At 42.1% G+C, this 25,845-nt stretch overlaps 1 protein-coding gene across 1 annotated transcript in view; it reads left to right on the forward strand.

The window, feature by feature from the left end:
* LOC124776727 (UDP-glucosyltransferase 2-like) overlaps positions 1-25,845 on the forward strand; it is a 111,171-nt gene that overhangs the window by 40,711 nt on the left and 44,615 nt on the right. The window contains exons 3-4 of the mRNA XM_047251846.1: positions 13,622-13,800; positions 16,475-16,934. Of these exons, the coding sequence (XP_047107802.1) occupies positions 13,622-13,800; positions 16,475-16,934 (639 nt within the window). The remainder of the gene's footprint in view (positions 1-13,621; positions 13,801-16,474; positions 16,935-25,845) is intronic.

Below are 25,845 nucleotides of genomic sequence, written 5' to 3' on the forward strand. Positions count from 1 at the left end.
ACGTCGTCATTAGTTATATGATCTACCAATCCAATGTTCAGCATTCTTCTGTAGCACCATATTTCAAAAGCTTCTATTCTCTTCTTGCTTAAGCTGTTTGCTGATCAAGTTTCACACATAGCTACACTCCATACAAGTACTTTCAGAAAAGACTTTCTAACACTTAGGAGTCAGTCTTAAAAAATGTCTCTTCTTCAGAAATGCTTTCGTTGGTATTGCCATTCTATTTATTACACCCTCCCTGCTCCGACCACCGTCCGTTATTTTGCTCTCCAAATAGAAAAACTCATATAGTACTTTCAGTGCCTCATTTCCCGACCTAATTCACTCTATCATCTGATTTAATTAGACTACATTCCATTATCCTCGCTTTGATTTTGTCAATATTCATCTTATATTCTCCTTTGAAGACTCTGTCCATTCTGTTCAACTGCCCTTACAAGTTCTTTGCTGCCTCTGGCAGAATTACAACGCCATCGGGAAAACTCAATGTTTTTATTTATTCTCCCTGAACCTTCATCACCACTCCAAATGTTTCTTTGTTCAATGTACAGAACGAATAACATCTGGGATAAGCTACAACTCAGTGTCACCACCTTTTCTATCACTGCTTCCCTTTCATGGCCTTCGACTCTCGTAACTGCCGTTTGGTTTCAGTACAAGTTGTGAATAGCCCTTTGCTTCTTATATTTTACCCCAGCTACCTTTAGAATATCAAATAGAGTATCACAGTCAATATCGTTAAAAGCTTTCTCTAAGGCTAAAAATGCTACTAAGGCAGGTTTGCCCTTCCATAACCTATCTTCTAAGGTAAGTAGTAGGTCAGAATTGCCTCATGTGTTTCTACATTTCTCCGGAATCCAAACTGATCTTCCCAGAAGGCGGCTTCTACCAGTTTCTCTACTCTTCTTTAAGAAATTCTTGTCAGTAGTTTGTAACCACGACTTATGAAACACATAGTTCGGTAATATTCACAGTTGTCAATACGGGCTGTCTCTGGAATTGGAATTATTGTATTCTTCTTTAAGTCTGCGGCCTTATTCACCTGATGCAAGAGTTTTGTCATGGCCGGCTCTCCCAAGAGTATCAGTAGAACTGATGGAATGTCGTCTACTTACGGGGCATTGTTTCGACTTAGATCTTTCAGTGTTCTGTCAAATTCTTCTCGCAGTGTCATATCTCCCAGCTCATGTTCATCTACGTCCTCTTCAATTTCTACACTATTGCCTTCAAATTCATCTCCCTTGCATAGACTCTGTATTATTCCTTACATCTTTCAGCTTTCCATTTTTCGCTTAAGCTTTGTTTTCTGTTCATACATCTGCTTGTCTTCTCCCCAAACACCTCTTGTTGTTCATACAAGAGGTTCTCTTTTCTCAAAAGGTCTCTTTAATTTTCTTGTAGGCAGTATCTACCTGTCTCCTATCGATATACGCTTCTAAATCCTCACATTTGTTCTCTATCCATTCCTGCTTAGCCATTTTGCACTTCTTGTCAATCTCATTTTTAGACGTTTGTAATCCCTTTCGCCTGTTTCATTTGCTCCATTTTCATATTTTCTCCTTGCATCTACTAAATTCAATATCTATTACGTTATCCAAGGATATCTACTAGGCTTTGTATTTTTATCTATCTGATCCTCTGCTGCCTTCACTATTTCGTGTCTCAAAGACACCCATGCGTCTTATATTGTATTCCTTTCCTCTTTTCTTGTCAATTGTTGCCTAATTTTCTCTCTGAGAGTAACTACGTCTGACTCTTTCATCTCATCCAGGACCCATCTCCTTAAACTCCAATTTTTTGCGATTTCTTCAGAACTCCAATTTTTGCGATTTCTTCAGTTTATCGACATTTTATGAAGAATAATTTGTGGTCAGAGTCCATATTGGCCACTGGAAATGTCTTTCAATTTAATATGTAGTTCAGAAGTCTCTGTCTTACCATTATATAATCAATATGAAACCTTTCGGCGACTCCAGGTCTCTTCCATGTATGCACCCTTTTTTCATGATCCTTAAACCAAGCTTCAGCGATGATTAAATTACATTCTGTTCAAAAGTCTACTAGGCGACCTCCTGTTTAATTCTCCCCCCCCCCCCCTCCCGGCCAGTCCAAAGTCACCTGCTACTTTTACTTGTCTTCCTTTCCCTAATACTAAATTCCAGTCCCCCAGCGCAATTAATTTTTCGTCTCACTGCACTATCTGAATTCTGTATCTCACTCTCATTCTGCCAACGGCCTTGTCAAAGAGGGCGAAGGAGTCGACAGAGAGGATCAGGGCACACTCTTGTCCTAGTGGTGGGAAACTGCCCCTAAAGGCGGAAGGATCAGCAATGACCAACGGCATGGGAATGCAAAAGGCAAGGGAAATCACTGAATTAAAGACACATGACGTGTATCCACAGGACGTGTGGCCTGTAATTGAGAAAGTGCCATGATGATCCCCTTTGGCAAAAGATTCTGTAATAGTCCTCCATTCGGATAAACAACGAATGGATAACGATATACGAGTCTGGGCGTGGAATGTCACAAACTTGGATGTGGTAGGGAGACTAGAAAACCTGGAAAGGAAAATGCAAAGGCTCAATATAGGTATAGTAGGGGTCAGTGAAGTGAAATGGAAAGAGGACAAGGTCAGATGAGTACAGGATAATATCAACAACAGCAGAAAATCGTATAACGGGAGTAGGATTCGTTATGAATAGGAAGGTAGGGCAGAAGTATGTTACTGTGATAAGTTCAGTGACAGGGTTTTTCTTATCAGAATCAAATGCCAATCAACACCGACAACGATAGTTCAGGTATAAATGCCGACGTTGCAAGCTGAAGATGAAGAGGCAGAGAAAGTACATGAGGATATGGAGGAGAATATGGGCTTGGGACAAGGAATGAGAGAGAAGAAAGCATAATTGAGTTCTGTAATAAATTTCAGCTAATAATAGCGAATACTCTGTTCAATAATCACAAAGGGAGGAGGTATACTTGAAAAAGGCCGGGTGATGCGGGAAGATTTCAGTTAGATTACATCATGGTCAGACAGGGACACCGGACTCAGATACTGGATTGTAAGGCGTACCCAGGAGCAGATAGAGACTCACATCACAATATAGTAGTGATGAAGAGTAGGCTGAAGTTTAAGACAAGTCAGGAAGAACCAATACGCAAAGAACTGGAATACGGAAATACTGAGAAATGATGAGATATGCTTGAAGTTCTCTAAGGCTATATATACACCAATAATAAATAGCTCAGTAGGCACCACAGTTGAAGAGGAATGGACGTCTCTAAAAAGAGCTATCACAGAAGTTTGAAAGAAAAATATAGGTACAAAGAACATAACTGTGAAGAAACCATAGGTACAGCAGAAATACTTCAGTGGATCGATGAAAGGAGGAAGTACAAAAGCGGTCGGGAAACTCAGGAAAAGAGAAATACAACTCACTAAGAAATGAAATAAGTAGGAAATAGGGAACCGAAGACGAAATGGCTGCAAGAAAAATGTGAAGAAATCGAAAAAGAAATGATTGTTGGAAGGACAGACTCAGCATACAGGGGGAAAAAAAAGAACCATTGGTGACATTAGAAGCACGGTTGGTAACATTAAGAGAGCAATGGCAATTACATTGTTTAATGCAGAAGAGAGTGGATAAGTGGAAAAAAATATATTGAAAGCCTCTATGAGGGGAAAGATTTGTCTGATACGATAGAAGAAGAAAGAGGAGACGATTTAAACGAGATAGAGGATCCAATAGTAGAATCAGAATTTAAGAGCGCTTTGGAGGACTTAAGATCAAATAAGACAGAAGGAATAGATAACATCCATCAGAATTTCTAAAATCGTTGAGAGAAGAGGCAACTAAACGAATATTCACGTTGATGTGTAGATTGTATGAGACTGGTGACATACCATCTGACTTTCAGAAAAAATCAACCACATAATTCTGCAGACTGCAAAAGCTGACAAGTGGGAGAATTATCGTACAATCAGTTTAACGGCTCATGTATCCAAATTGCTGACAAGAACACAGAAGAATGGGAAAGAAAATTGAGGAGGTGCTAGATGACGATCAGTTTGGCTTTAGAAAAGGTAAAGGCACAAGAGAGGCAATTCTGACGTTGCGGTTGATAATGGAAGCAACACTAAAGAAATATCAAGACACGTTCATAGGATTTGTCGACCTGAAAAAGCGTTCTACAATGTGAAATGGTGCAAGTCGTTCGAAATTCTGAGAAAGTTTGGGAAAGCTATAGGGAGAGTCGGGTAATATACAATGTGTATGAGAGTCAAGAGGCAATAATAAGAGTGGACTCGGGTTAAAAAGTATGTAAGACAGGGTTGTAGTCTTTCACCCCTTCTGTGCGATCTGTACATCGAAGAAGCAATGATGAAAATAGAAGAATGGTTCACGAGTGGAATTAAAATTCAAGGTGGAAGGATATCAATGATACGATTTGCTGATGACATTGCTATCCTGAGTGAAAGTGAAGAAGAATTACATGATCTGCTGAATGGAATCAACAATCTAATCAGTACAGAATATGGATTGAGGGTAAATTATGGCAAGACGAAAGCAATGAGAAGTAGAAGAAATGAGAACAGCTAGAAACTTAAAAACAGGATTGATGATCACGAAGCAGATAAAGCTAAGGAATTCTGCAACTTAGGCAGTAAAATAACCACGACGGACGAAGCAAGGAAGGCATCACAAACAGACTAGCAATGGTAAATAGAGCATTCCTGGCCAAGAGAAGTCTACTTGTATCAAACATAGGCCTTAATTTGAGGAAGGAAGTTCTGATAATGTACGTCTGAAGTACATTGTTTGGTAATCAAACATGGATTGTGGGCAAACGCGAACAGACGAGAACCGAAGCTTTCAAGATATGGTGCTACAAGCGATTGTTGAATATTAGGGGACTGATAAGGCAAGGAAAGAGGAGGTTCTGAGCGAATCGGAGAGGAAAGGAATGTGTGAAAAGCACTGACAAGGAAAGGGACAGGATGATAAGACTTCTGTTAAGACATGAGGGAATGACTCCTATGATACTAGAGGGAGCCGTAGAGGACAAAAACAGAGATTGGGATATATCCTGCAAATAATTGAGGACGTAGGTTGCAAATACTACTCCAAGATGAAGAGTTTGCCACAGGAGAGGAATTAGTAGCGGTCTGCATCAAACCAGTCAGAAGACTGATGACCCAAAAAGAAAAAGAAAAAGAAAAAAATCTCTTTATATACTGTATTTTTTCACTCTTACTCATCTGTGAGGCTAGTTGGCTCATAAACTGGTACCACTGTGGTGGGTGTGGGCTTCATGTCTATTTTTACTAGGATAATGCTTTCACTATGCTGTTCATAGCATCTTATCGGCATTTCTATTTTCTTATTCATTATTGAATCTACTTCTGCATTACCACTATTTGATTTTGTATTTACAACCCTGTATTGATCTGAGCAGAAGTCCTGCTCCTTCTGCCACCGAAATTCACTAATTCTCACTATAACTAACTTCAACCTATCCAGTTGCCTTTTTAGAATTTCTGTCCTACCTACCCGACTGGTGATATCTAGCTTTCCACGCTCCGATCCGTACAATGCAAGATTTTTTTCTCCTGATAACAACCTCCTTCGTAGCCCGGCCGGAAATTCGAGTGGGGGCTATTTTGCCTCCGGAATATTTTACCCAAGAGGATGTCATCATCATTTAACTATGTAGCAGAGCTTGTTGTTGCCCTCGGGAAAAATTACGGCTGTAGTTTCCCCTGGCTTTCAGACACAGCAAGGCATTTTTGGTTGATTTTACAAGGCCAAATCAGTGAATCATCTAGACTGTTGCTCCTGCGACTACTGAAAAGGCTGCTGCCCTCTTCAGGAACCACACGTTTGTCTGCCCTCTTAACAGTTATCTCTCCGTAGTGACTGCACCTACAATACGCCTATTTGCATCGGTGAGGCACGCGAACCACCTGCCAACGACAAGGTCCATAGCTCGTAGGGGGGGGGGGGGGGGATGTCCATTAACACACAGATACTAATGATGAAAATAACGGCAGTAGTTTATAATTGCTGCTAATGTACATACCCATACACGCTTGGCATATATTCTAACTTTCAGAGTAAGAAGTTCCCCTTCAACGGTAGGGAAACTACGTGAAGTTGTTGGAAGTATTATATACAATTTAAGTTGGCTATCGAGGCCCATAAACTATTACCTGCATCAGCGGCACTGCAGCAAACAAAATCTCGTGACCGCACAAGGTCTTTGCATGAATCCACTGCAACAAGTAAACTTTGGCAACTCTCATACTCAAATTTGACTCGAGACAAAATGTGGTGAGTTATTCACGAATGGGAAATACCTTCTTGTATTAAGTACTCGGCACACTGTAATGATTGTGTGGCACTTTTCCTCTTGTCAGTGCATTCTACACAACGACACAATAGCTCATAGAAGCACCGTAGGCTTTTTACATATTATAATGAGCGTCTATGATTGGGCGTCTGTTGAAACGGGGAATTTATATACGAATTATTGGACTCTCTGTTAGACAATTATTGTCATACCTGTATATTGATTAATCTTTATTTTAGACTTGTTGTTGTTGTGGTGTTTAGTCCAGAGACTGGTTTGATGCAGCTCTCTATGCTACTCTATCCTGTGCAAGCTTCTTCATCTCCCAGTATTTACTGCAACCTACATCCTTCTGAATCCGCTTAGTGTATTCATCTCTTGGTCTCCCTCTACGATTGTTACCCTCCACGCTGCCCTCCAATACCAAACTGGTGATCCCTTGATGCCTCAGAATATGCCCTACCAACCGATCCCTTCTTCTAGTCTAGTTGTGCCACAATTATATTCAATACATCCTCATTAGTTATGTGAACTACCCATCTAATCTTCAGCATTCTTCTGTAGCACCACATTTCGAAAGCTTCTACTCTCTTCGTGTCTAAACTATTTATCGTCCGCGTTTCACTTCCAGACATCGCTACACTCCATACAAATACTTTCAGAAACGACTTCCTGACACTTAAATCTATACTCGATGTTAACAAATTTCTCTTCTGCAGAAACGCTTTCCTTGCCATTGCCAGTCTACATTTTATAACCTCTCTACTTCGACCATCATCAGTTATTTTGCTCCCCAAATAGCAATACTCATTTACTACTTTAAGCGTCTCATTTCCTAATTTAATTCCCGCAGCATCACCCGATTTAATTCGACTACATTCCAGTGTCCTCATTTTGCTTTTGTCGATGTTCGTCTTACATTCTCCTTTCAAGACACTATCCATTCCGTTCAGCTGCTCTTGCAGGTCCCTTGCTCTCTCTAACAGAATTACAATGTCATCGGCGAACCTCGAAGTTTTTATTTCTTCTCCATGTATTTTAATACCTACTCCGAATTTTTCTTTTGTTTCCTTTACTGCTTGCTCAATATACAGATTGAATAACATCGGGGATAGGCTACAACCCTGTCTCACTCCCTTCCCAATCACTGCTTCCCTTTCATGCCCCTCGACCATACAGATATGTTATCTAAATCATTTTGCAAGTCGTTTTGATCATCTGATGCCTTTAAAAGACGGTAAATGACAGCATCATCTGCAAACAATCTACGACGGCTACTCAGATTGTCTCCCATGTCGTTAATATAGGTAAAGAACAATAGAGGGCCTATAACACTTCCCTGGGGAACGCCGGATATTAATTCTTTTTTACTCGATGGCTTTCCATCTATTACTACGAACTGTTACCTTTCTGACAGGAAATCACGAATCCAGTCGCACAATTGAGGCGATATTCCATATGCACGCAGTTTGGTTAGAAGACGCTTGTGAGGAACGGTGTCGAAAGCTTTCTGGAAATCTAAAAATATGGAATCAATTTGACATTCCCTGTCGATAGCAATTATTACTTCATGGGTATAAAGAGCTAGTTGTGTTTCACAAGAACGATATTTTCTGAATCCGTGCTATATGTCAATAAATCGTTTTCTTTCATAATGTTCGAATACAGTATATGTTCCAAAACCCTACTGAAAATCGACGTTTGTGATATAGGCCTGTAATTCAGCGGATTACTCCTACTTCCCTATTTGGGAATTGGTGTGACTTGAGCAATTTTCCAGTCTTTAGGTACGGATCTTTCTGTGAGCGAGTGGTTGTATATAATTGCTAAATATTTTATCAGCATACTCTGAGAGGAACCTGACTGGTATACAATCTGGACCGGAGGCCTTGCCTTTATGAAGTGATTTAAGCTGCTTTGTTACACCCAGGATATCTACTTCTATGTTTCTCATCTTGGCAGTTGTTCTTGATTGGAATTCAGGAATATTTACTTCGTCTTCTTTGGTTAAGGAGTTTCGGAAAACCGTGTTTAATAACTCTGCTTTAGTGGCACTGACTTCAGTGACTTCACCGTTGTTATCGCGCAGTGAAGGTATTGATTGCGTCTTGCCACTGGTGTGCTTTATGTATGACCAGAATCTCTTTGGGTTTTCTGCCAGATTTCGAGACAGAATTTCGTTGTGGAAATCATTAAAAGCATCTCGCATTGCAGTACACGCTATATTTCGAACTTCTGTATAACTTTGCCAATCTTGAGGATTTTGCGTTCTTTTAAATTTGCATGCTTTTTTCGTTGCTTCTGCAACAACGACCTGACCCGTTTTGTGTACCATGGGGGATCAGTACCATCACTTATTAATTTATGTGGTATATATCTCTCAATTACTGTCTATACTATCTCTTTGAAAACATTCCACAACTTTTCTACACTTACATGATCAGATCGGAAGGAGTGAAGACTGTCTCGTAAAAAGGCGTTAAGAGCATTTTCATCAGCTTTTTTAAATAGATATACTTCGCGTTTCTTTTTAATGGTTGTAGGTGTTACGGTATTCAGCCTAGCAGTAACTGCCTTGTGGTCGCTAATCCCTGTATTCGTCACAATACTCACTATTTGTCCAGGATTATTTGTTGCTAAAAGGTCAAGTATGCTTTCGCAACCATTTACGCTTCGAGTGGGCTCATGAACTAATTGTTCAAAATAATGACTATGTGTTATGCGCATATTACCTATGTGTATATTGACTGTCATGTAACATAGCGCTGTTAGTGAAGCTTTAATAGACCTGGCTTGAAAATGAACTTTGTAGTTCAAAGAAACGGATTCGGACCAGAGGCGCACAAGACTACTAAAAAAAAAAAAAAAAGTCACGCCTTTGTAAAATTCTGTAATGGCCTCCCATTGCGAAGCATATGTTTGAAACTTACCTGAAAGCTGTCTACAACCCTTCTCTGTAATGGTGCAGAAGCGTCGCGCCCTGGGATGTCATCCTCAGTCTAGGCGACACTTCAAACAGCATGGTGTCCAAACATACGAAAAGAAGACCACAGTTCAAAAGTTCATGAGAGCTGTAAGGTTGGTTAACGATGTCACATTGACACTGAATTGTACCGCCGTTCTGCCCAAAGCCGTCGTGGACGTGTCACAAGATTGGAAGGTCATCACATCTCCTCTTACCCACATTTCACTCCTTATTTTGATACCGCTGTTACGGAGGTCAGAAACGGATTCCTCTAACGCCTCCCAGTTCACCTCCAGTACCACATATGCGTTTTTCTTGAGCACGTTAAAAATGTACCAGTCAGAAACTTCATTCAGCTGAATGGTGCCTTGTGACACCTGAGGGCAGGGAACTCCTTCAGATCCCATTAGGTGGGGTTGCCAGTCCTCAGGCGCTACTGCAGCTACAGACCACCACTCACTTGAATGGGTGTCGAAGTCTCTGATGGATAGACGGTGTTGGTGAACTGGAGGTTCCTAGAGCGTCCCTGTGGCGTTTTATTCGCGCACATGTGAGTGTGAACGTTATAGACGTCTTTTGAGGCGAATTTTGAACTTATGTTTCACAATGGGACACAATTACAAGCTTCGCGAAAGTGACTTTTTGTGCATTTCGGAGACTTAGCTGCACTGCGTAAATGATGAGATGTACACTGACCAATCCAAAAGTTATGAGTCTTCTTTTATTGCTGGCGTATAAGCGACGTCAGCGCAGTAACTTGGAGTAACAATTGTAAACAGCAGATGTGAATTTGACTAGTCAGTTGTGGGTAGGCAGTGTTAAGTAGTGGACGTGTGATAGTTGTGTGTCAACGTTGTCGTGTCACAATTCACAATGGAGCAACGAACCGAATATCTCCAAATGAAGTGCTTAATTCACTCTCCAGAATGTTTTGAGGAAGGGAGTGTGTGCAAAGCCTGCCCCGGAAACCTTGATCCCTGAACAAAAATCGGCGATGCATGAACGCCTGCCGCAACTTGAGAAACGGGGACAATTCTTTCCTGAAAAAACTCATCACGAGTAATGAGAGTTCGTGTTATTAATACGAACCTACCACATTACGACGAAGTGAAGAATGTGTCTCTGATGGTTCGCCAAGACTGAAGAAGGTGCGAATGTGGCTTGCAATTTGAATAACATTCAAAACGACTCCTCTGTCAGTTTTACTTAGTGAGAAGTTTCTGTGCGCTGTACTCAAGTGGAGGCAGACTATGTAAAACATCTGAAGCTTAAAACCACCATCTCAGTTTCTCTCTATTTTGGATAAATCCAGTCTCGAAGCCTTTTAGACTGACAGGGTGTAGTTCGAATTACCTTCTTCCGTCGGTTTCCCAGTTTAGGAGTGCGTTTCAACCTGATAGTTTATTTCATAGTTTCTGCCTTCTTATCCTTCCAAAATCTCTTAATGAATTCGTAATGATTTTCCTCGCGTTCTTCTCGCCCTTCTTCTTTTCCTACTGATAGTTTTCTCATTTTTACTGTGGTTTCCTCTGTGACGTAAATGTTCCATAGAGTCTTATAATCGACTAATTTTGATCTTATTTCAATTACTAATATTAAATACTCTTTTGGTGAATATGCTATTGTCCATTCTATAAATATGGCCATCGAACTTGGGCATTATGTTTGTGAACTTTTCTATTTGCGCGCAGACGTCAGATGTTCCTCTCATCAACCAAATTCCATTTTTTGTGTGAGTCCACATATTTTCGTATTAATTTCTGAGCCTGTTTTTTTTTTTTTTTTTTTTTTAACTTCTGCAAGTTAAGTCTCCTCCAACTATTATTATCTCTGGTGCATACAGTGTTACCGGTAAAAGAACTGTCTTGTAATGTCGCATTTACGCATTGCACGATATCACCTTTTTGTTATTATGGTTTCAATTGATTTTGATTGTCTTTATAATTACATGTCTCTTTCTATGTTTGCATTGCTGTCCAACCCTGATGGCAGTAGGATGTCTCCAAGGTAGCTGAGGGAGGATATGTAAATAAACGTTCCGCATCCGATTTTTAGTGGAACTTCCCTATTATTTTGATGCAGATTTTTCGTGGAACGGATTTCTTCCTAAGATATCTGAAGGTGTGCCTTTGCTGTTACCGCGCGTACCTTTCCTGTGGCATGTTTTGTTTCTTATTATTCTTTGTGATCACTGATAAATCGTCAGCAAGGAATAAACATTTAACACTGATTTCTCATCCAAAACTTCCGACATTTATAACTTTGCAATATTTTCCAGTTTGTTATGACTTGGTACAGAACGAAGTTGAACGACAGTGGATGAGAGAGGAGGGGGGGGGGGGGGGGGGAGGGGGAGAGAGAGAAAGGCACCGTCTCGTTCTTGAACTAGAGAATTTTTCTTACGATGTTGCTTTCATAGAAGTCTGTCAGACTGGTTCTTTGTTCTTTCTGTTCACTCTGTGCTCGCCTAGAGCGTAAAACACTATCTGTTGACAGAGTCAAAGTCACTGAAGTCCAAAAAGGTATACACTTTGCTTGCTCATCGGCAGATCCTTAACATTTTCACACGACACACTGTTCTGCGTACAGCTGACCCTTAGTGAAACTTACTTCGTAGTTATCAACCAGGTGGTCAGCCTGTTGTTCCAAACGACGTAAGAGAGCTTTTGAAACAATTTTGTATGCTCCTGGAAAAAGACATATGTCCTCATCATTGGACGGTTTTGTCACATCACCTTCCTTTTGCATTAGCTGTAACAGAGCTCATTTCCTGTCCTGTGATTGATGTGTCAGTGAGTAGAGTGGTAGGGGGCAGGCGTCAACCAATCGCAGATCTTTGTCGTGTGTCACATGCTCACTGTGTCTGCTATTTTGTAGGTTCTTACTGATGCTTTCCGCCACTGACCTGCTCTGTCAATCACAAAGTCATTATTTTATTCGAGCTACAACAAGGATTTGCTACCCAAGGAACGAATACGTTGCACGGGAGAGGAGGAATAGTATCCTGCCAGCATGGAGCTCTCTGTCCGTACTAGGTCGCGAAATAGAACGCTGAGGCTGCCTGTTACAGTGACAAGAAACGAATGGTAGTGATTTATTTTAAAGTATTGATATTTTAACGAGAAGGAGAAAAGTATTGTAACAACAACACAACATCTTTAACATGGCTATTTTTGTATTCGCAAATCCCTCTATATAAAAAAGTTATTAGGGTGCAGCCTGAAAAGTAGATACAATTCAGTAACAGTTTTATTTTAATATTTCGTTAAATGTCACCAACTCTTAGAATAATTCCAGACCTTTATTCCGTATAACGATCCTTGGTTAATGTGATACAGAGTGGGTGAGGTGAATGGTAAGGCGCTGGGCACATTAAATGCAAAAAAGACCTCACTTAACATCCTTTATTAAAACATTAATTGAAGTCCGCTTCACCCAGAACAATAAAGTATTAATCAAAATGGACGATTTAAAAAAATTACTATCTAACCTGTCTCAACATTGAAATATAGGAAGCAATGATTACATAACTCATTAAGCCAAAGTTCAATTACAGTGTTAAGGTACAAATTCAAGAAATAATTTTTCTCCAGCTCTCACGAGCATTCAACTCTCTCTCTATACTGATTGACCATTAAAAAGTTTTAAGTGCAATATCAAGATAGTTAATCATATTCAGAAACAATGTAGTCACATCAAAGGTATCAAAACAATGAAATAAGAAAAATGTGAAGTTCTAGACATGTCTCTCAAGTAATGATTAACTGTTGTAACTGCCAGAGGCCCCTTTAGAACCAGAAGAAAGATCTTCCAGGATTACTAAACATCGTTAAGACTAATCTTGAATTCACTTATGTAATGTAAATCTGAACAGGACTGAGCTTTAAAGTGACGCAAGTCACTTCAGGCAATCAGTACAATAGACGCGTACCAGTACATAGTAGTTAGTTACATTAATGGCAGAACGGTCCTTTCTCCGCCAACTGTCCTGGCCTCTCGCTTCCGACCATCCGCCACAAATGTTACAGGCTGCCTCTAAATCGATACTAACCTCCACCTCCACAGACATTGCTACAGCTGGTGCACGGCGCACCGGCAATCGAAACCAGGAATTCTGTGACGGAAATGCAGGTTCTTTAAGCGGCGCCAAATTAGAAGACTTGCACCAGGATAGAAGCCAATCGACAATATTATATGCTCTTTTTCTTCATAACGACCCGTGCCACTTATCCAGTAAGGTGCTGGTTGCGTTGCACGTACATTAACCGGCGATTAAATCTCCTATTCTTGTTTGACCTTCAGATTTCTCACGAGAACCTTACGGAAGTCGACGCGTCTGTGGGATACAAAACACATGGCGAGTTCGACTTCGTTTCAATGGCGTCACAATCACCTCTGGAGAATATTCCATTCGTTCGACATTACGCAAAAACAATAGTTCCAGCGCAGCTCAGCGATCCTGCAGTACAGGACTTCATCAGGTGAGTGTTTTTCTCTCAGCTAAAGATTACATTTAAGTGTATAGTGCTGTGTATTAAAAATAGGAGGAACAGTTCGGGTACCGTCGACGAGACAAAGCACAAGGCTCTAAGCACTATGGGACTTAACATCTGAGGTCATCAGTCCTCTAGACTTAGAACTACTTAAACCTAAGTAACCTAAGGACATCACACACATCCATGCCCGAGGCAGGATTCGAACCTCTCACTGCAACAGCAGCGCGGTTCCAGACTGAAACGCCTAGAACCGCACGGCCACAGCGGCTGGCCAAAGCACAAGCTCGGACTGAGCTATGACGGAAAGGGCAGCGGTGCCCCGGTGTTTTTACAAGTGAATAATTCCATAATACACCTGGAGCAGCTGTGGGAAACTACGGGTAGTGTAAATGTAGATGGAGTTCCTGTTCGGTCTTCTCACGAGATCAGTTGTAGCATTTGTGTTCTATATGTCCTGTTTATTTCACTATTGTTCTGCAAAGTTTACTGCCGCCTCTATGAAGAACTCTTACTATCAAGTTTCTTACAAGCTTGACATGGCTCTGTATCTTTCTTTGCATCCCGCAACTCTATGCCTCTAGTTAGGTAAGATTTTGTCAACGCATCCATAGTCCACTTGGTGGATCTTACTAACACTGTCTCTCTCTGCTATGCGTCTGGGATAGAACAGCTGACCTCTCCTAGCTCGATTATCATTTATTACACTGTAATCAAATATAACAACTGGTGTTGACACTCAAGCAGTTACTGGGAAACTTCTCGCGTTTGACCTTCGAGTTACTCTGTAGTTCTGGCCGGCATTTACTAAGAATTACCTCTATCGAATGGGCTTCATTCATGTCTTCGTCTAAATACTTTGCTTCGTTTATGTGGCAGGTCACAAAATTTCGGTACCCATTGCAGGTCCTAGGAATTGTAGCCACGACATTTTCTGTGCTCCCTCTGATCAATTCTTTGCTTTAAGTTCCTTTATAAAATAACCGCAGGTTTCAAACTTTTGCATACTGAGCATTTGTCACTGCTTGGTGCGTCCCTCGTCTCCTCTCACGGTTGGTCTCTAATGCCAATACTTATTACGGTTGTGCAACGCATCTCTCTAAGACAGTTTAAGTGCCATGAACTCTATTCTGTGTTTTCTATAGTACAACCCCCTAGATCTCTACATTACTTCTTCCAGGAGTCGATATTTTTCCTCTGTTTCACTTCGTAGTAGTGATATTTCAACAGCCTCAAACGACGTCGTTTTACATTATATGGCTCCGTCAAAAAAAAAAATTCAAAATTTGTAAACTCACTTTTTCCAGAGGTGGTTCATAATATCTAAGTTTCCCGATCGCTCAGTTGATCGCTTCACCAGTTTCACTTTTCACTTTAGCATCTAATGTCTTTTCGCTCTCCTTGACGGAATCTAGCGCCTGCTGGAGATGCACAACTCGCAGCTTCTTCAGTGTCACTTTCTTTGACATCTAATTTCAAAACAGGTCCGTGTAAACGCCTTATATTATTGCTGATAGCAGCTGACTATTCCGAGGGACATGCTTAAAGGTTTTGGGCTCTTCTTCAAATTCTCCCTCCGAGTTTCCGTGAGATTTTTCCTTACAGTCTGCTTTTCATATCTTCCAATAATTCTTTGAGTATTTCTCTCCCCTCTTGTTCCTCCTTTTCGTTTCGCGCGTACTTTTCTTGTTTCTCTTCTTCTTTCTTTCTCAAATACGTATTGAAAACTGTCGACATCTTTTCCCCGTCAATCATTTTACAGGAATTGAAAATGCTTCTAGCGCAAAAAATTCTAAATAGCGCCCTGACAATACCATATCCAAAAGTAGTTTTGTGTACCAGTGTCTATTCATTAAAGAATGTGTACATAACAAATACACTGTCAGTCATTTACAATTACATTTAAATCCTTAAACTGCTCAATTATTTAAGATTTTGCTGCACCACATATTAGCAACAAATTCCCTAAAGTTACATTCAAAAGGGTTAACACTCGCTAGATTAATCACCTCTATCCGTCAATTAAATTTTGATAACGTCCACTTCTTGCACGAAAATTTGATTAGCAGCAAGCCACGCCTGTTGAATTCGTCTTGCTATTATTGCAGCCTCTTGATTATCGTGCCAAGTGACGCCTCATTACTCTGAAAATGGGCTCTAAGGGAGTGCACAAGTAAATTAAAACTTCAGAAAAAGAAATATTCGAACTGTGGTCGTACATTCAAACAAGCAATATATTTATTTTGCATTTCTATTTTTTATATTTTTAGGTGATAATTAAGACTATGACAATCCTCCGTATGTTACCCAATGTCTATTGTGGCCACATAAATTAATTTCTTTCTCACGTACCAGCCGCACTGTAAATAAACCGCATATCTGAGTAGGAGAGAAAATGTTTCTGATTCGTATGACTCGCACTTGATTGGCTAAGTCAATGCATTTACAGACGAAGCCAACAACAAGGATCACATAAGGGCTTGTTTTCATGAATGTCAAAAAAGGAGGTACGTCAGAGATGCTGAAGTAAGTTACCACTCCAGGGGAAAACTTGTGCATACATACAACAGTTTTATGTTTCTGTAATACGATGCGTACACTACACACATTCGTAGGGTACAATTGGTGACCGTGTACACTGAACTATGATAACCTGTTGCAGGAGGAACCACACCTTCGACGTGGTCATCATGGAATGGATAACTTACCAAGGCTACTACGGACTGGTACACAGAGTCGGTTCCCCACCTCTCATAGGCATGATCACACTGTCGGCGTTTTCGCCTGTGTACTACTCAATGGGAAATCCCATGAACCCTGCATACATACCCGATGTATGGGTGGGATTCTCGGACCACATGACCTTCTGGGAACGCGCGTACAACGCGCTCTTCTACCTCAGATGCTATTTCCTGTGGTACTGGGAAAACTTTCCAGAGCAGGAGGTCTTCATGAGACAATACTTCGGTCCCGAACCACCTCCGGTGTACGAGACGGAACGCAACTTCAGCCTCCTCATTATCAACAACCACTTCACTATGGAGTACCCTCGTCCGCACTTGCCCAACGTCATAGAGATCACCGGTGTTCACGTAGAGACGCAGACCAAGCCACTGCCAAAGGTGAGTCAGAAATTACAGTTCTTCATGCACACAACAAGTAGTTCCGCTTTAATCGGAATGTATACACTGACCCAACACCCTATACAAGGTGTTAGTTGCATAAGTAAAGATATTTTTTTAGTGACTAAGGACAGTGTACTTAACAACATTACAACAGTATTTACATTACTGGCCATTAAAATTGCTACACCAAGAATAAATGCAGATGATAAAAGGGTATTCATTGGACTAATATATTATACTAGAACTGTCATGTGATTACATTTTCACGCAGTTTGGGTGTATAGATCCTGAGAAATTAGTACCCACAACAACCACCTCTGGCCGTAATAATGGCATTGATACGTCTGGGCATTGAGTCAAACAGAGCTTGGATGGCGTGTACAGGTACAGCTGCCCATACAGATTAACACGATACCACAGTCCATCAAGAGTAGTGACAGGCGTATTGTGACGAGCCAGTTGCTCAGCCACCATTGACCAGACGTTTTCAATTGAAGAGAGATCTGGAGAATGTGCTGGTCAGGGCAGTAGTCGAACATTTTCTGTATCTAGAAAGGCCCGTACAGGACCTGCAACATGCGGTCGTGCATTATCCTGCTGAAATGTGGGGTTTCGCAGGGATCGAATGAAGGGTAGAGCCACGGGTTGTGACACATCTGAAATGTAGCGCCCACTGTTCAAAGTGCCGTCAATGCGAACAAGAGGTGACCAAGACGTGTAACCAATGGCACCCCATACCATCACGCCGGGTGATACGCCAATGTGGCGATGACGAACACACGCTTCCAATGTGCGTTCACCGCGATGTCGCCAAACACGGATGCGACCATCATGATGCTGTAAACAGAACCTGGATTCATCCGAAAAAATGACGTTTTGCCATTCGTGCACCCAGGTTCGTCGTTGAGTACACCATCGCAGGCACTCCTGTCTGTGATGCAGCCTCAAGAGTAACCGCAGCCATGGTCTCCGAACTGATAGTCCATGCTGCTGCAAACGTCGTCCAACTGTTGGTGCAGATGGTTGTTGTCTTGCAAACGTCCCCATGTGGTGACTTAGGGATCGAGACGTGGCTGCACGATCCGTTACAGCCATGCGGATAAGATGCCTGTCATCTCGACTGCTAGTGATACGAGGCAGCTGGGATCCAGCACCGCGTTCCGTATTACCCTCCTGAAGCCACCGATTCCATATTCTGCTAACAGTCATTGGATCTCGACCAACGCGAGCAGCAATGTCGCGATACGATAAACCGCAATCGCGATAGGCTGCAATCCGACCTTTATCAAAGTCGTAAACGTGATGGTACGCATTTCTCCTCCTTCCACGAGCCATCACAACAACGTTTCATCAGGCAACGCCGGTCAACTGCTGTTTGTGTATGAGAAATCGGTTGGGAACTTTCCTCATGTCAGCACGTTGTAGGTGTCGCCACCGACGCCAACCTTGTGAGAATGCTCTAAAAAGCTAATCATTTGCATATCACAGCATCTTCTTCCCGCCGGTTAAATTGCGCGTCTGTAGCACGTCATCTTCGTGGTGTACCAATTTTAATGTCCTGTAGTGTACTTCGTTTTCAATCTAATAATTACAGCTATTAAATGTAGCAACTGGAATTTAACAATGCTTAATTTCCCCTGGGCAGCAGTTCAACTGTTGACGTATGACTGCGTGGAATGCGTGTATACTGACAGGTGTAATCCACTTAGAAGGTACACGTTTGACTTCAGAAGCTCGGAACTACACAAAATCATGCATACTTGTGGAATAATGATCATAAGGAAACAAAGGTCTGTGTCATTTTTATACAAAACGCTGCATTCTACCACAAGCTACATCTTAATAGAAAGAAACAAGATAATAAGATAGTAGGGAAATAAACAGTAATTCAAGGACGTCAGTGTATCATTACATTTTCAAACAACAGTGCCAAAAATCCTCTGCCTAAAATAATTCAAATAGCGCAAAACACACATCTCCTACATACCTTATAGTGCGTATTTTAGTCATGATATTGCAGACGCGGGATTTCGATAAAGTGGTTAAAACAAAGTGGACGAGAACAATGTGCACACCTCACTAGAGCTACGTTTTTACATTCAAAATCACTTTCGCATTCAAATAATCCAATACCAAAAGCCACGCTAATCATATGTTCAAATCGTGATGTGGGTATGTGAATAACATAATCTACTTTTCGCCTAGCGTATTGCAACATAGGCGCATACTTTGGTGCAGAAAATTGATTTTAAATCACAGAGTGAAGTCTGATGGTGAACTAATGATCACTTGTGGTTTGGCACATCGTAGTCGTATAAAAGCAACAGTCATTCTGATATAGAGCTTACATTGCCGAAAGAAGCAAACATCAAGGGGTTGGAAATATTTTATTGTTTTCAATGGCAGTATCTTCAGCATAACATCTTTGTTTGGAAAACTTACGTCTAGAAGGGTACGATCTCCATGACCTGACCATGAGTCACATAGTAGTAGGCTCTTTCCACCTGTTACAAGTTTGCGAAAGACTGAAGTCAGAAAACGTTTGATCTGTTCTTTAGTCATTTTTCCATTTTTGTTTGCCTTTATATAAATGTTTCGTAGGCAGGTTGTTTTGTAAGATCCTTTGAAATTTGTGGACTGAAAGTGCCTTTCGCCTCTCGAAAACAGATGTACAACTTGTTTGCTAATCTATTTGTCATTGATAAAGTCATATCAATTGTGCAGCTTTAGGTAGATCTGTATTCAGACTGCAACTCACTAGCTGTAGTCTTCTTTCCTCTGTGAGACAATGTTGATAATAAGGACTTGACTCTGATCACAGTTCTAAACATTTTCTTTATCCACACCCTGTTCCATCATAAACTTGTTCACTTTCTCCACAAACTGTTGTGCTTCTGCCGAATACGTTTTTATTTATTTATTTTTTTGTCATCAGTCTACTGACTGGTTTGATGCGGCCCGCCACGAATTCCTTTCCTGTGCTAACCTCTTCATCTCAGAGTAGCACTTGCAACCTACGTCCTCAATTATTTGCTTGACGTATTCCAATCTCTGTCTTCCTCTACAGTTTTTGCCCTCTACAGCTCCCTCTAGTACCATAGAAGTCATTCCCTCATGTCTTAGCAGATGTCCTATCATACTGTCCCTTCTCCTTATCAGTGTTTTCCACATATTCCTTTCCTCTCCGATTCTGCGTAGAACCTATTCATTCCTTAACTTATCAGTCCACCTAATTTTAAACATTCGTCTGTAGCACTACATCTCAAATGCTTCGATTCTCTTCTGTTCCGGTTTTCCCACAGTCCATGTTTCACTACCATACAATGCTGTACTCCAGACGTACATCCTCAGAAATTTCTTACTCAAATTAAGGCCGGTATTTAATATTAGTAGACTTCTCTTGGCCAGAAATGCCTTTTTTGCCATAGCGAGTCTGCTTTTGATGTCCTCCTTGCTCCGTCCGCCATTGGTTATTTTACTCCCTAGTTAGCAGAATTCCTTAACTTCATTGACTTCGTGACCATCAATACTGATGTTAAGTTTCTCGCTGTTCTCATTTCTACTACTTCTCACTACCTTCGTCGTTCTCCGATTTACTCTCAAACCATACTGTGTACTCATTAGACTGTTCATTCCGTTCAGCAGATCATTTAATTCTTCTTCGCTTTCACTCAGGATAGCAATGTCATCAGCGAACCGTATCATTGATATCCTTTCACCTTGTATTTTAATTCCACTCCTGAACCTTTCTTTTATTTCCATAATTGCTTCCTCGATGTACAGATTGAAGAGTAGGGGCGAAAGGCAACAGCCTTGTCTTACACCCTTCTTAATACGAGCACTTCGTTCTTGACCATCCACTCTTATTATTCCCTCTTGGTTGTTGTACATATTGTATATGCCCTGTCTCTCCCTGTAGCTTACCCCTACTTTTTTCAGAATCTCGAACAGCTTGCACCATTTTATATTGTCGAACGCTTTTTCCAGGTCGACAAATCCTATGAAAGTGTCTTGATTTTTCTATAGCCTTGCTTCCATTATTAGCCGTAACGTCAGAATTGCCTCTCTCGTCCCTTTACTTTTCCTAAAGCCAAACTGATCGTCACCTAGCGCATTCTCAATTTTCTTTTCCATTCTTCTGTATATTATTCTTGTAAGCAGCTTCGATGCATGAGCTGTTAAGCTGATTGTGCGATAATTCTCGCACTTGTCAGCTCTTGCCGTCTTCGGAATTGTGTGGATGATGCTTTTCCGAAAGTCAGATGGTATACCACCAGACTCATATATTCTACACACCAACGTGAATAGTCGTTTTGTTGCCACTTCCCCCAATGATTTTAGAAATTCTGATGGAATGTTATGTATCCCTTCGGCCTTATTTGACCGTAAGTCCTCCAAAGCTCTTTTAAATTCCGATTCTAATACTGGATCCCCTATCTCTTCTAAATCGACTCCTGTTTCTTCTTCTATCACATCAGACAAATCTTCACCCTCATAGAGGCTTTCAATGTATTCTTTCCACCTACCTGCTCTCTCCTCTGCATTTAACAGTGGAATTCCCGTTGCACTCTTAAAGTTACCACCGTTGCTTTTAATGTCACCAAAGGTTGTTTTGACTTTCCTGTATGCTGAGTCTGTCCTTCCGACAATCATATCTTTTTCGATGTCTTCACATTTTTCATGCAGCCATTTCGTCTTAGCTTCACTGCACTTCCTATTTATTTCATTCCTCAGCGACTTGTACTTCTGTATTCCTGATTTTCCCGGAACATGTTTGTACTTCCTCCGTTCATCAATCAACTGAAGTACACTCCTGGAAATGGAAAAAAGAACACATTGACACCGGTGTGTCAGACCCACCATACTTGCTCCGGACACTGCGAGAGGGCTGTACAAGCAATGATCACACGCACGGCACAGCGGACACACCAGGAACCGCGGTGTTGGCCGTCGAATGGCGCTAGCTGCGCAGCATTTGTGCACCGCCGCCGTCAGTGTCAGCCAGTTTGCGTGGCATACGGAGCTCCATCGCAGTCTTTAACACTGGTAGCATGCCGCGACAGCGTGGACGTGAACCGTATGTGCAGTTGACGGACTTTGAGCGAGGGCGTATAGTGGGCATGCGGGAGGCCGGGTGGACGTACCGCCGAATTGCTCAACACGTGGGGCGTGAGGTCTCCACAGTACATCGATGTCGTCGCCAGTGGTCGGCGGAAGGTGCACGTGCCCGTCGACCTGGGACCGGACCGCAGCGGCACACGGATGCACGCCAAGACCGTAGGATCCTACGCAGTGCCGTAGGGGACCGCACCGCCACTTCCCAGCAAATTAGGGACACTGTTACTCCTGGGGTATCGGCGAGGACCATTCGCAACCGTCTCCATGAAGCTGGGCTACGGTCCCGCACACCGTTAGGCCGTCTTCCGCTCACGCCCCAACATCGTGCAGCCCGCCTCCAGTGGTGTCGCGACAGGCGTGAATGGAGGGACGAATGGAGACGTGTCGTCTTCAGCGATGAGAGTCGCTTCTGCCTTGGTACCAATGATGGTCGTATGCGTGTTTGGCGCCGTGCAGGTGAGCGCCACAATCAGGACTGCATACGACCGAGGCACACAGGGCCAACACCCGGCATCATGGTGTGGGGAGCGATCTCCTACACTGGCCGTACACCACTGGTGATCGTCGATGGGACACTGAATAGTGCACGGTACATCCAAACCGTCATCGAACCCATCGTTCTACCATTCCTAGACCGGCAAGGGAACTTGCTGTTCCAACAGGACAATGCACGTCCGCATGTATCCCGTGCCACCCAACGTGCTCTAGAAGGTGTAAGTCAACTACCCTGGCCAGCAAGATCTCCGGATCTGTCCCCCATTGAGCATGTTTGGGACTGGATGAAGCGTCGTCTCACGCGGTCTGCACGTCCAGCACGAACGCTGGTCCAACTGAGGCGCCAGGTGGAAATGGCATGGCAAGCCGTTCCACAGGACTACATCCAGCATCTCTACGATCGTCTCCATGGGAGAAAAGCAGCCTGCATTGCTGCGAAAGGTGGATATACACTGTACTAGTGCCGACATTGTGCATGCTCTGTTGCCTGTGTCTATGTGCCTGTGGTTCTGTCAGTGTGATCATGTGATGTATCTGACCCCAGGAATGTGTCAATAAAGTTTCCCCTTCCTGGGACAATGAATTCACGGTGTTCTTATTTCAATTTCCAGGAGTGTATATCTTCTGTTACCCATGGTTTCTTCGCAGCTACTTTCTTTGTACCTATGTTTTCCTTCCCAACTTCTGTGATGACCCTTTTTAGAGATGTCTACTCCTCTTCAGCTGTACTGCCTACTGCGCTATTCCTTATTGCTGTATCTACAGCGTTAGAGAACTTAAAACGTATCTCGTCATTCCTTAGTACTTCCGTATCCCACTTCCTTGCGTAGTGATTCTTCCTGACTAATGGCTTGAACTTTATTGTCTTCTATGCCTTATGTGTGATTTATGCAGTAATATGCCTGAATGAAATGCCATATTCAGCCTTAAGATTCTCGATAAAAAAATCGAAGCTTTGAAATTGTCTAAGCCAACCATTTTAGATACTTCTAGTGCTAATATTTGCACATGTAGATAGTGAACTGTAGATCCAAACGACCTTTCTTCATCAAATTGCCATATTACACTGAAGAGCAAAAGAATCTGGTATTGGCATACGTATTGAAATACAGAATTATGTAAACTGGAGACTACAGCGCTACGGAATATGTGGAAAACACTGATAAGGAGAAGGGACAGTATGATATGACATCTGCTAAGACATGAGGGAATGACTTCCATGGTACTAGACGGAGCTGCAGAGGGCAAAAACTGTAGAGGAAGACAGAGATTGGAATACGTCAAGCAAATAATTGAGGACGTAGGTTGCAAGTGCTACTCTGAGATGATGAGTTTAGCACAGGAAAGGAATTCGTGGCGGGCCGCATCAAACCAGTCAGTAGACTGATGACAAAAAGAAATGTCCTCTAGTACGGTTAGTATCTGCTAATGCACTGGCCCTCGACTGTTTGGGTGGAGACAGCTCATAGTCACTTTGTCTAGAGTGTTGCTGTTGGTCTGGAGATGGACGTCGTGTACTGCTTGAACAGCCATCTTCAGGTTCAGGTTTTTCCTGTCCTTCAAAACCAGTGTATCTATTCAACGTAGCATCAAGTATTTCTGTGTCATCCCCAATATATTTCTGAATTATTATATAATATATTTGCGAACTCTGTTATGTCGACCCCGATTTCATTTCCATATTCAACACGTCACTACTTCGTCCCTAATATCTGGACCACATTCGTAGGAGTAATTCTTTTAATGATACCACTGTACACAGTAGTCCACAAGCGAACCTTCCAAGAGATACATTCACACTGCATGTGTACCATTCACCGGAACTCGGGCACTTGTTAGTGCTGCTACAACATGCCACCGTTCGATGGCGCTTGCATACAAGTGCGAAGTTTTTGATGGAAATGACACATCACTGTTGTTTCTATGATCAAGTGTTAGTGTAAGCATGGTTTCGTGCTGTTCCGAGTGTTCGAGGTCAAAGGTGTCCATTGTTAGTAGTGCAGTTAGGTGTGTGCAGAAAACATCAGGCGGTAATTATCCGTTTGGGAGAATGCTAAACGTGGAGAGGGAAAAATTAATACACTGAAATGGGTACCAATGACCACAATATCCGCACTTGTACCCCTAACACCATGTATGTGTAGAGAAACTTGTATTCATTCCTAAACCTGTCATCCTGACCTCCTCCTTGGGATGCTGGGCTCTTCCTGTCATAAGCCGCTATAAAGTGGGAGTGGTGATGAAGTAACATCTCCTTGAAAAACCTTGGTCTAACTGACCCAACTAGTACTGCCTCGCGAGGGCCTTTATCTAGAAGAAAGATCTCTCTCAGTTGCAGGTGATACATGGAGGAAGCAGGAAGACAGCAATTGTTCCAGGAATTTCAGGAGATTGATATTGCAACTGTGATACAATTTGGAAACGTGTGAGGAAGACTTTAGCGGATTCATTATTGCGTCGTGGTAGGCACCAGGAAACCACCGCATTACCCCTCCATAGTAGAGGTAGTTGTCTGCTAAAAGTTTCGTGATTCCTTCCTGCATAAAATATTCTGGAGGTAAAATACGTCCTCACACTCAGCGAGCTGCAGATAGGTATTCATTCCAGCTGACATATGATCGTGAGATATTTTAGCAACTAAACTGATGCTTAAAAATATGTCTATTGTTTAATTTCCAGTCTCTGTTGCACGTTTTTATACTATGACTAATTTCAATATTCCTGGATCATTTTTCCATCGTTTATTTCCCAGCCTTAGTTGCGTATTTTTATACACAAATGAAAAAAAAATTGCATCACCTCAGTTCCGAGAGTTCCTGAACCTGTACAGAAAACTGGAATAAATATCATCATAAACATCATTTACACCCTTTTTAATGGTCATGGAAACCACACATTGCATGTTGTGCCACCATACAGAGAGGCCTTCAGAGCTGGTGTTCGAGATTGCTGCACACACCGGTACCTCTAATACCCAGAAGCACGTCCTCTTGCATTGATGCATTCCTGTATTCGTCGTGGCTTACAATCCACAAGTTCATCAAAGCGCTGTTGGTCCACATTGTCCTACTCCTCAACGGCGAAGATCCCTCAGAGTAGTTGGTGGGTCAGGTCGTCCATAAACAGTCCTTTTGAATCTCTCCCAGGTATGTCAGATGGGGTTCATGTCTGGAGAACATGCTGGTTAGTCGAGCGATGCAGTTATCCTGAAGGAAGTCATTCACAAGATGTGCACGATGGGGGCGCGAATTGTCGTCCATGAAGACGAATGGCTCGCCAATATGTTGCGGATATG

Source organism: Schistocerca piceifrons, chromosome 2 (genome assembly GCF_021461385.2).
Source record: "Schistocerca piceifrons isolate TAMUIC-IGC-003096 chromosome 2, iqSchPice1.1, whole genome shotgun sequence".
In the NCBI taxonomy this organism is placed as follows: Eukaryota; Metazoa; Arthropoda; class Insecta; order Orthoptera; family Acrididae; genus Schistocerca; species Schistocerca piceifrons.